The 12,516-nt window shown below is 45.1% G+C and overlaps 1 protein-coding gene across 2 annotated transcripts in view; it reads left to right on the top strand.

Moving 5' to 3' along the window:
* Positions 1-12,516, top strand: part of LOC147092797 (NACHT, LRR and PYD domains-containing protein 3-like) — a 76,116-nt gene that overhangs the window by 35,692 nt on the left and 27,908 nt on the right. For both annotated transcript variants that reach the window (XM_085976044.1, XM_085976045.1), the window contains exons 5-6: positions 2,812-2,983; positions 3,090-3,155. In XM_085976044.1, the coding sequence (XP_085832170.1) occupies positions 2,812-2,983; positions 3,090-3,155 (238 nt within the window). The remainder of the gene's footprint in view (positions 1-2,811; positions 2,984-3,089; positions 3,156-12,516) is intronic.

Below are 12,516 nucleotides of genomic sequence, written 5' to 3'. Positions count from 1 at the left end.
ACAGGTGTACCTCGGGAGTACATTCCGACCCGGGAAATAATTCCGAAAGTACCCACTGGGATCCAGGCCGTGAAGAATTCCAGTCTTGGGCCTCCAGGCGGAGACAGCGTAAGGACCAACAGATCCCAGGGACACAGGTGGTTCAGAAGCATCCCTGGGATCTCGTGCGCCCGGTTCTCTAATGACAAAGGAGGATTCTGTTTCAATCATTTATGAAGGGAATCCCCTTATGCAGTGGAATCCCCAAATAATTATAAATGTACAGAATGCTAATAATTATAAATGTACTGAATTGCAATTTTATGCAAAAGATCCTTCATTGCACCAACCTCAATAAAAATGTAATTTTTTGATAAATAATTTTAAACATCTTAATCCGGGTCCATATTTGCATAAACTCATTTGATGTGTATGTGCATAATTTTGGATTTTTAAATGTTTTATTTAAGCCTTATATAAACCATTATGCTGATGCAAGCAGGCCCTGTGCCTGCTTTTAGCAGCCATGAGAGTTGCGTGGGAAGTTGTTGGTCAAATAGCCCAACTCTGCGCCAGCAATGCTCATTTTACAGGCGGTTCGGATGATCTGTCCAGGCGTAAATTGACGGATCGCAAGTTCCGGCTCCAAAAGTTGCGAGTCCTTTCAAATGGATTACGGAGACCTTAATTTCAGGGCTGTTTATTTCATCATGTCCGTTCAGAATCTTGAAGACTTCCATCAACTCCTCACTTAATCTTCTTGACTCTAGTGGCATGAGCCCAGATTACCAAATCCTCACCAAAACACATGGCATACCGTGGCTGCAGTGTGTACCATCCACAAGATGCATTGCAGCAACTCGCCAAGGTTTCTTCGGCAGCACCTCCCAAACCCGCGACCACTCCCACCTAGAAGGACAAGGGCAGCAGGCGCATGGGAACACCACCACCTCCAGCCCCTCCTAGTCACACACCATTCTGACTTGGAAATATATCGCTGTTCCTTCATCGTCTCTGGGTCAAAATCCTGGAACTCCCTCCCTAACAGCACTGTGGGAGTACCTTCACCTCACGGACTGCAGCGCATCAAGAAGGCGGCTCACCACCACCTTCTCGAGGACAACTAGGGATGGGCAATACATGCTTGCTTTGCCAGCGACGCCCACATCCTATGAACGAATTAAAAAAAAGTAACACATAACTCTTCATTTCTGATAACATCCCAGTGAATCCGCAAGACCGTTTCCCATTTTTAAAAATGTCCTTCCTTAAATGGAGTGTCCAATATGGAGTTTACACTACTGGGTAAATTCCCTACTCCTGTGCTCTTGGCCTGGAGTGTCACTCCCCAGAGGAACATCAGGAAATTGAGCTCATTCAGTCTGCAAATTTTGTCCATTAAATTTAGTGGATGAATTTCCGCTCCACTCTGGTTACAGAGAGGATGACTGACAGATGAAATATTAACAGTTGCGTATTTTTGTTTTCTTCCACGTTTTAGATTCAGTATTTTTATTACATCGTGCCGTTTCTTGCATTTGAACTTTCATCCAATTAAACATTGTGAAAACTGAAGCCATCGTATTCTACCTCTCCCACAAACTCCGCCTCCTCCTACCAGACCACAGAGGCTGAAGCAGACTGTCCAAAATCCCTTCATCCAACATCGGTCTGAATTCCTGACCTCATATTCTTTCCACTTCAAAGATCACCTTCTATCTCTGTAATATTGTCCGTCTTCAGCCCTACCTCATTCCACCTGCTGCTGAACCCTCATCCATGCCTTTGTCAACTCCAGACTCGACTAATCCAAAGCTCTCCTGGCCGGCCTCCCACACTGCCCCTCCATAAACTTCAGCTACTCCAAACTATGCTGCCTGTGCCCTGTTGTTCTGACTCTGGCCTCTTGTGCACCCCTTCCTTTACAACACCACTGGTGGCCAAGCGTTCAGTTGTCTAAGGCTCCACACTCTGGAATTCACTCTCTAAACCCCTCCGCCTCGCCACCTCCCTCTCCTCCTCAAAGTTTACCGTTCCTCTAGTTTTTGGTCACCTCGAATAGCATATCCTGCTTTGTCTCGGGTCCATTGTCTGATTCCGTCGCTGTGAAGGGCCTTGGGACATTCTTCTACGTTAAAGCCGCTATATAAATAAAAGTAGTTGATGATAAACGTCCTGATTACCTGCTGCACCTGTGCCTCGGTTACTGTGGTTTACCGGCAGCGGGCGTGCAAAATAATGGTTGTCAAACATGTCTATCACCGAGGTACATGTAATTGGATTTTTCTTTTTTTTTGGTCAATTTATGTGACCGATAAATCAACAGTGGCTGTTTCGAATAGTCGATGTAATTTCTCAGGCAGTTTTCTAGCAGCTTCCCTCAGTTCAGAATTGTCCCTTCCCTGCCACTCGAGTTCCCATTCGCTGCTGTTTTAGTTCTTAGTAATTAACAAAGTGTGACAGCAGGAAGTAAGCATGAGAAACAAGTGCATCATATTGTCAATCAGGAATCTGATTTCATGTTGGACACTGAAGCACAGAGAATACTGATCCCATTAAAACTACTGCAGATTCTCTGATTCCTCACTCTCCAAGAACAATATTTCTGATTTCTATTTTCCTTTTATCTCATTTATTTCCTGTTAATGAGTGAATCAAGATGTTTACAGAATATTCAGGCCATGTTCAGAATGGATCAGTACCCGGCCCAGTGACTGCTTTCTGTGCTCAAAACAACTGGCAGATTCCAACACTGAGCAGATCCTTTCCTTCTCATTCTCAGTGTGTGTCCTTCACTCCACTCCCCAATATATTCATTATTATTCTTTACAGAAAATCACTGAGCTGGCGGAGAAGGGAAACCGGGTGGACAGTTCCAAACTTTTCCTAAATCTGGTGATGGAGAAAGGCTCTCGGGCTCGAAGGGTGATGTGGGAATCCTTTGTGAAAATGCGCCACAGGTTACCAAAGCTGAACAAAATATTGAAAGAAATACAGGAACTTGGTACGGTAAAAATCACCCACTGAATTCAATGACAGATTCAAACACTGCAGATTTTACTATAATATCACACAGATCTGAATTCATGAAAGTTAATTGATTTAAACAGGTTCTGATCCATTTGATTACATGAACATCGCAGAAGGTTTATCCGAAATACCAAGTAACCTGAAAGGTAAGTGATGAAATGGGGAGGTCAAAACGTTTATTGAATTTCTGAGGATCAGAATGTTTGACTTTAGCCATTTGTGTAGAGGTTGTCAGAATCTGGGAATCAGAAGTCCAAAGGCTGAGGAAACAGGATTGAACGTCATTTGGATTTTTCTATCAACTATTCTGTGTTGATTCAAGTTACAATTCGTACGATGTCTGACATAATCCTGTAAATGTAAATAATCACGTAATGCAGCTGCTGCTCGCCATCACTTGTAAACTCTTATACACACCAGGCTGGATCCTGATACACTGTGAAACCCCATACACTCCTGGCAGGATCCTGATACACTGTGAAACCCCATACACACCTGGCAGGATCCCGATACACTGTGAAACCCCATACACACCTGGCAGGATCCTGATACACTGTGAAACCCCATACACACCTGGCAGGATCCTGATACACTGTGAAACCCCATACACACTTGGCAGGATCCTGATACACTGTAAAACCCTGTACACACCTGGCAGGATCCTGATACACTGTGAAACCCCCGACACACCTGGCAGGATCGTGAAACACTGTGAAACCCCATACACACCTGGCAGGATCCTGATTACACTGAAACCCCATACACACCTGGCAGGATCCTGATACACCGTGAAACCCCATACACACCTGGCAGGATCCTGATACACTGTGAAACCCCATACACACCTGACAGGATCCTGATACACTGATACCCCATACACACCTGGCAGGATCGTGATACACTGTGAAACCCCATACACACCTGGCAGGATCCTGATACATTGTAAAACCCCATACACACCTGGCAGGATCCTGATACATTGTAAAACTCCATACACACCTGGCAGGATCCTGATACACTGTAAAACTCCATCCAAACCTGGCAGCATCCTGATATACTGTGAAACCCCATACACAGCTGGCAGGATCCTACTACACTGAAACTCCATACACTCCTGGCAGGATCCTGATACACTGAAACTCCATACACATCTGGCAGGGTCGTGATGCACTGTGAAACCCCATGCACACCTGACAGGATCGTGATACACTGTGAAACCTTATACACACCTGGCAGGATCCTGATACACTGAAACCCCATACACACCTGGCAGGATCCTGATACACTGAAACTCCATACACACCTGGCAGGATCGTGATACACCGCAAAACCCCCTACACACCTGGCAGGATCCTGATACACTGAAACCCCATACACACCTGGCAGGATCCTGAAATACTGTGAATCCCCCTACACACCTGGCAGGATCCTGAAACACTGGGAAACCCCATCCCCACCTGGCAGGATCCTGATACACTGTGAAACCCCATACACACCTGGCAGGATCCTGATACACTGAATCCCCATACACACCTGGCAGGATCCTGATACACTGTGAAACCCCATACACACCTGGCAGGATCCTGATACACTGTGATTCCCCATACACACCTGGCAGGATCCTGATACACTGTGAAACCCCATACACACCTGGCAGGATCCTGATACACTGTGAAACCCCATACACACCCGGCAGGATCCCGATACACTGAAACCCCATACACACCTGGCAGGATCCTGATACACTGTGAAACCCCATACACACCTGGCAGGATCCTGATACACTGTGAAACCCCATACACACCTGGCAGGATCCTGATACACTGTGAAACCCCATACACACCTGGCAGGATCGTGATACACTGTGAAACCCCATACACACTTGGCAGGATCCTGATACACTGTGAAACCCCATACACACCTGGCAGGATCGTGATACACTGTGAAACCCCATACACACCCGGCAGGATCGTGATACACCGCAAAACCCCATACACACCTGGCAGGATCCTGATACACTGTGAAACCCCATACACACCTGGCAGGATCCCGATACACTGTGAAATCCCATACACACCTGGCAGGATCCTGATACACTGTGAAACCCCATACACACCCGGCAGGATCCCGATACACTGTGAAACCCCATACACACCTGGCAGGATCCTGATACACTGTGAAACCCCATACACACCCGGCAGGATCCCGATACACTGTGAAATTCTATGCACAGAAGATTTACAGATGTTCACACAGTAGAATAGTAATCCTTGGAGGAATGTGAGGAAAAGACAATGGCCCAGATATCTGCATGCACGAAAACCCAGAAATTGTGACCTGGTAATATTTTGCTTGACCGATCGTACCCGTCTGCTAAAAATGGACATTTGTTGCACAGAGTTGGGCTAGTTGCCCAGCGAATGCCCACAAAAACGCTTATGCCTTCTAAAAGCAGGCCTAGGACCTGCTTTTAACAGCGTAATGGTTTAAATAAACATTGGCCTGGAAATTGCGGTCGGAGGCTCTCCGCAGGTGAAATCCTTGGAACCGCAAGAAGACTACGCACCTACCTGGTGCATCGGAGCTTCAGACTCTTCCAGTCGTTTGCCTGCATGCGTAGGCCTGCGAAATGGCCCACGTATCCCAGGTGGCTTGCGGTTCACTGGCATCCCTGGGATCACATGGGACAGCTCAACTAATCACGAAGGGGATTCCTAAGAGGCTCATGGGGATTCATTTATATACGGAATCGCCATATGCATAATAGGATTCTGCTAAAAAAAATAACATTTTTCACAACATTGAAATAAAAAAAATCACATGTTCAAGAATTAATTAAAATACAATTTAATTAAACATTTTAAACAAAAATTTAATTTTTTGAAAAATAAGTAAACATTTTTTAAAGGGGCCAAAAATAATCTAAACTAATTTTAAAAATATATATTTTTATAGCCTGAAATTTTGAGTTTGCTGCTTTTTAAAAATGTGTTTATGGAATGTGGGCGTCACTGGCAAGGCCTGCATTTATTGCCCATCCCTAGTTGCCCTTGAGAAGGTGGTGGTGAGCCACCTTCTTGACCCGCTGCAGTCTGTGTGGTGAAGGTACTCCCGCAGTGCTGTAAGGTAGGGAGTTCCAGGATTTTGACCCCACAACGATGAAGGATCGACGATATACTTCCCAAGTTAGGATGGTGTGTGACTTGGTGGGAACTTGGAGGTCATGGTGTTCCCATGCGCCTGCTGCCCTTGTCCTTCTTGGTGGAAGAGGTTGGGGGTTTGGGAGGTGCTGCCGAAGAAGCCTTGACGAGTTGCTGCAGTGCATCTTGTAGATGGTACACACTGCAGCCATGGTACGTCTGGTAGAGTGGGTGAATGTTTAAGGTGGTGGATGTGGTGCCAATCAAGCAGGCTGCTTTGTCCTGGAAGGTGTCGAGCTTCTTGAGTGTTGTTGGACCTGTACTCATCCAGTCAAGTGCAGAGTATTCCATCACACTCCTTACTTTTGACTTGTAAGTGGTGGAAAGGCTTTGGGGAGTCAGGAGGTGAGACACTCGCCGCAGAATACCCAGCCTCTGACCTGCTCTTGTTGCTACAGTATTTATGTGGCTGGTCCAGTTAAGTTTCTGGTCAATGGTGATCCGCAGCATATTGATGGTGGTGGATTCGGCGATGGTAATGCCGTTGAATGTCAAGTGACGGTGGTTAGACTCCCGCTTGTTGGAGATAATCATTGGCCGGCAGTTGTGTGGAGCAAATGTTACCTGACACTTATCAGCCCAAGCCTCAACGTCATCCACGTCTTGCTGCATGCGGGCATAGACTGCTTCATTATCTGAGGAGTTGTGAGTAGCGCTGAACACTGTGCAGTCATAAGCGAACACCCCCAATTCTGACCTTAAATTGGAGGGAAGTTCATTGATAAAACTGCTGAAGATGGTTTGGCCTAGGACACGGCCCTGAGGAACTCCTGTAGCGATGTCCTGGGGCTGTGATGATTGACCTGCAACCACCACAACCATCGTCCTTTGTGCTAGGCATAAGAACAAAAGAAATAGGAGCAGGAGTAGACCAATTGGCCCTTTGAGCCTGCTCCGCCATTCAATGAGATCATAGCTGATCTTCTGCCTCAACTCCATTCACCGGCCCTATCGCCATATCCCTTGACGCCCTTACTAGTCAGAAATCTATCAACTTCTGTTTTGAATATACCCAATGACTGAGCCTCCACAGCCCTCTGGGGTAGAGAATTCCAAAGATTCACCAACCTCTGAAGAAATTTCTTCTCATCTCAGTCCTGAATGTCATACCCTTTACCCTGAGGCTGTGGCCCCTGGTTCTAGACACCCCAGCCAAGGGAGACTTTCTCCCAACGTCCACCCTATCAAGCCCTGTAATAATTTTGGATGCTTCAATGACATCCCCTCGCATTCTTCTGAATTCAAGAGAATACAGGCCTAGTTTATTCAATCTCTTCTCCTACAACAGTCCCGCCATCCGAGGAATCAATCTTGTGAACCTTCGTTGCACTCCCTCTATGGCAAGTATATCCTTCCTTAGGTAAGGAGACCAAAGTTGTACACAGTACTCCAGGTGTGGTCTCACCAAGGCCCTATATAATTGGAGTTAAGACTTCTTTACTCCTGTACTCAAATTCTCTTGTAATAAAGGCCAGCATAAAATTTGCCTTCTTAATGACTTGCTGCACCTGCACATTCACTTTCAGTGACTCATAAACAAGGACACCCAGGTCCCTCTGAGCATCTGCATTCCCCAATCTTTCACCATTTAGGAAATACTCTGCCTTTCTGTTTTTTCTACCAAAGTGGATAACTTCACATTTAACCACGTTATATTGCATCTGCCATGTTCTCACCCACTCACTGACACTGTCAAGATCCCCTTGAAGCCTGTTCACATCCTCTTCACAACTGACACTGTCACCTAGCTTTGTATCATCAGCAAATTTGGAAATGTTACATTTAGTCCCCTCATTCAAATCATTGATCTAGATTGTGAATAGCTGGGGCCCAAGCACCGATCCTTGCGGTACCCCACTAGTCACAGCCTGCCATCCTGAAAAAGACCCGTTTATCCCTAATCTTTGTTTTCTGTCTGTTAACCAATTCTCAATCCATGCTAGTATATTACCACCAATTTCATATGCTCTAATTTTGTTTATTCTTGTGTGGGACCTTATTGAAGGCCTTCTGAAAATCCAAGTACACCACATCTACCGGTACCCCTTTGTCTACTCCACTAGTTACATCCTCAAAGATGACAACCAATGCGTCCACTATCCCAATGGCCACCTCTTTCAAAACCCTATGATGTAGGTCATCCGGTCCTTGAGATTTATCGACTTTTAGTCCCATTAATTTTGCTAGGACTTTTTTTACTAATAATTTCTTTAAGTTCTTCATTCTCATCACACCCTTGCTTTTCTCGTATTTCTGGGAGGTTTTTTGTGTCCTCCTCCACAAAGTATTTATTTAATTTCACTGCCATTTCCTCATTCCCCATTATAAATTCTCTCGTCTCTGAATGTAAAGGAGCTACATTTACCTTCGCCACTCTTTTCCTTTTCACATATCTACAGAAGCCTTTACAATGCGTTTTTATATTTTTTGCTAGTTTATGCTCCTATTCCATTTTCCCTTTCTTTATCAATTTCTTGGTCCCCCTTTGCTGATTTCTAAAAGGATTCCAATCCTCAGGCTGACCGCTTTTTCTGGCAACTTTATAAGCTTCCTCCTTTGACTTAATACTAGCTTTAATTTCTTTTGTTAGCCATGGTTGATCACTTTTCCTTTTGGGTTTTTATGCCCTAGAGGAATATATGTTTGTTGCAAATTATGCATTATTTTCTTGAATGTTAGCCATTGTATGTCCACCTTCATACCTTTTAGTGTAGTCTCCCAATCTACCATGGCCAACTCGTTCCTCATACCCTTGTAGTTTCCTCTGTTTAGATTGAAGACCTTATTTTCAAATTGGACTACATCACTCTCAAACTTAATGTAAAGTTCAATCATGTTATGGTCACTTGTCCCAAAAGGCCCCTTTCTCATTACACAGTACCAGATCCAGAATAGCCTGTTCCCTGGTTGGTTCCTCCACATATTGATCCAGGAAACCATCTCGCCTGCATTCCAAGAATTCGTTCTCCACACCATTAGTGGTAATTTGATTTGCCCAGTCAATATGTAGATTAAAGTCCCCCATGATTACCGTATTGCTCTTGTTACAAGCACTTCTAATTTCTTGATTGATGCTGTGTACTACATTACCATTACTGTTTGGTGGCCTTTCCACAACTCCCACCACTGCTTTCCGCCCTTTGCTGTTTCTTGGCTCCACCCAAACTGATTCCAATTCTACATCACGATCTGCCGAGCCAAGATCTTTTATCTCTATCGTACCGATCTCATTCCTTATTAACAGCGTTTCGCCACCTCCTTTTCCTTTCTGTCTGTCCGTCCTAAATGTTGAGTACCCTGGAACATTCAGTTCCCAGCTTTGGTTACCCTGCAACCATGTCTCTGTAATGGCAATTACATCATACCCATTTACTTCCATTAGTGCCATTAATTCATCCACCTTGTTGCAAATGCTACCTGTATTTAGATAAAGTGTCTTCAACTTTGCTTGTTTAATATTTTGCTGCACTTTGACCCTCTTTACTGTTGGCCTTTGTTTCTGCTCCCTACTCGTTTTGCTGACAACTTTTCTAACTTGCACTTCCAGCTTTGTTTCTCTCCGTTCTGGGCCCATACTTAGGTTCCCAGCCCCCTGACAAACTAGTTTAAATCCTTCCCAACAGCACTAGCAAACCCACCTGCGAGGATATTGGGCCCCATTCTGCCGAATGTAATCCGTCCAGCTTGTACAAGTCCCACCTTCCCCCAGAATCGGTCCCAATGCCTCAGGAATTTAAATCACTCCCTCCTACACCATCTCTCCAGCCATGCATTCATCTGGTCTATTCTCCTGTTTCTACTCTCGCTAGCACGTGGCACTGAGCGTAATCCTGAGATTACTACCTTTGAGGTCCTGCTTTTTAATTTATTTCCTAGCTCCCTATATACTGCTTGCAGGACCTCGTCCCTCTTTCTACCTACCAATATGGACCACGACTTCTGGCTGTTCACCCTCACCCTTCAGAATGTCCTGCAGCTGCTCAGTGACCCTGGCACCAGGGAGGCAACATACCATCCTGGAGTCACATCTGCGGCCACAGAAACGCCTATCTTTTCCCCTTACGATAGAATCCCTTATCACTATTGCTCTCCCTCTCTTTTTCCTCCCCTCCTGTGCAGCTGAGCCACTCGTAATGCTTGCTGCATTCCCCTGTGAAACCATCTCCCCCAGCAGTATCCAAAACGGAAAATCTGTTGGAGAGGGAGATGGATCCAGGGGACTCCTGCAATACCTTCCTAGTTCTTTTACTCTGTCTCACCTCATTAAACGTGCTACCCACGTAGATCTCAGCCTCGCTGATGCTCCACAGTGACTCCAGCCGCAGCTCCAGATCTGAAACGCGGAACAGCTAGTGGAGAATTTTCCCCAATTCGCATTGACTTTAGTTTTACTAGGGCTCCTTGATGCCACACTCGGTCAAATGCTGCCTTGATGTCAAGGGCAGTCACTCTCACCTCACCTCTGGAATTCAGCTCCTTTGTCAATGTTTGGACCAAGGCTGTAATGAGGTTGGGAGCCGAATGGTCTTGGCGGACCCCAATCTGGGTAACAGTGAGCAGGTTATTGGTGAGTAAGTGCCGCTTGATAGCACTGTTGATGACACCTTCCATCACTTTGCTGATGATTGAGAGTAGACTGATGGGGTGGCTAGTTCTGGAGCACAAGTTTTCAGCTTGACAGCCGGGATGTTGTTAGGGTCCGTAGCCTTTGCTGTATCCAGTGCACTTTCTTGATGATATCTGGAGTGAATTGTATAGGCTGAAGACTGGCTTCTGTGATGGTGGGGACCTCAGGAGGAGGCTGGCCCCGAAGTTATTTTCGCTCAGGTTCTCGCGATCACTGTGTCGAGAACGTTGGGTTTTCCGAACTTTAATTCAAATCAACAGAAGTTAATGGGGATTCCCTTTTGCGAACTGCTGTGACCTCAACAGTCTGTCTAAGCAGCCAATCTAAAGTCAGAATTCTCACAGACAGCGAACAAGGAAGTGAACAAGCCCTTAAAATTGTAATGTTTAAAAATGTTAGAGAGAGCAAAACAAAGCTTGGGGTTCTCACAAGGGGGAAAACCAAACCTGATATAAAGATGGGCAAACATTAAAATATTTCTTTTGAAAATTTGTAATTGATATTTGTAATAAAATGGACAAATTTCACACTGCACAAAAGTAAAATTAGTTTCCAGACCCTTAACTGTTGTTTACTAGTAATAACTCTTTAAAAACCCCAGTTGCAGCAATTCTGTTTTGTGAGGAATTGGACATCGTACATACTGCAGAAGAGCTGAAGTTCTCTTCAGTTTCCCTCTGGTATTTACACTGATTGCCGGCTCTGTGGGGGCAGGTAGTGGGGGGGCTCAGCACAGCTAGTTTCGGAGCTGTCATTGACCAGACTGCAACTTCAGGATTTTCGCAGGCACCTGCTCATGTGCCAAAATCCCGAAGTTGCAGTCCGCTTCAAAGGAGGAATCATGGTGAATGCTGTCAGTTCGCCGTCATTCCGACTGCAAATTCTGGGTTCACAATTTCTGAAACACAATATAACAGGATCTGATTTCAAAAGGACTTCGATAAGGTACCCCATAATAGACTGATGAACAAGGTCAGGGAATACGGAGTCAGGGGACAAGTAGCAGAATGGATTGCTGGCTGGTTTCAGGACAGAAAGCAGAGAGTAGGAGTAAAGGGTAGCTATTCACAGTGACAGAAGGTGGGACGTGGTGTTCCACAAGGATCAGTGCTAGGACCACTGCTGTTCACAATTTACATTAACGATTTAGACTTGGGAATCATAAACACAATTTCTAAATTTGCAGATGACACCAATTTGTGGGGGGAGGATAGTCAATACTGAGAAGGACTGCAACAAGTTACAGGAGGCCATTAATAAACTTGCAGAATGGGCATATAAATGGCAGATGAAGTTCAATATATAAAAATGCGCGGTATTACATTTTGGTAGGAAGAATAGGGAGGTTGCCTATCACGGAGGGTGCGAGTCTAGGTGGGGTAGAGCAACAAAGCGATCTAGGAGTACAAATACACAAATCACTAAAAGTTGCAACACAGGTTAGCAAGGCCATAAAAAAGCAAACCAAGCACTGGGGTTTATTTCTAGAGATAAAGAATTGAAAAGTCGGGAACTTATGCTAAACCTGTATCGAACCTTGGCTAGACCACACTAAGAGTACTGCGTACAGTGCTGGTCGCCATATTATAAAAAGGATATAGGGGCACTGGAGAGGGTGCAGGGAAGATTTACAAGGATGATACTAGAAATGGGAGGGTATACATATCGGGAAAGGATGAA

Source organism: Somniosus microcephalus, unplaced genomic scaffold (assembly GCF_052327205.1).
Source record: "Somniosus microcephalus isolate GS21.2 unplaced genomic scaffold, FLI_Smic_1.0 unresolved_chr2, whole genome shotgun sequence".
In the NCBI taxonomy this organism is placed as follows: Eukaryota; Metazoa; Chordata; class Chondrichthyes; order Squaliformes; family Somniosidae; genus Somniosus; species Somniosus microcephalus.
Note: the sequence above shows the minus strand (reverse complement) of the source record. Positions and strands in the feature narration are given on the sequence as shown.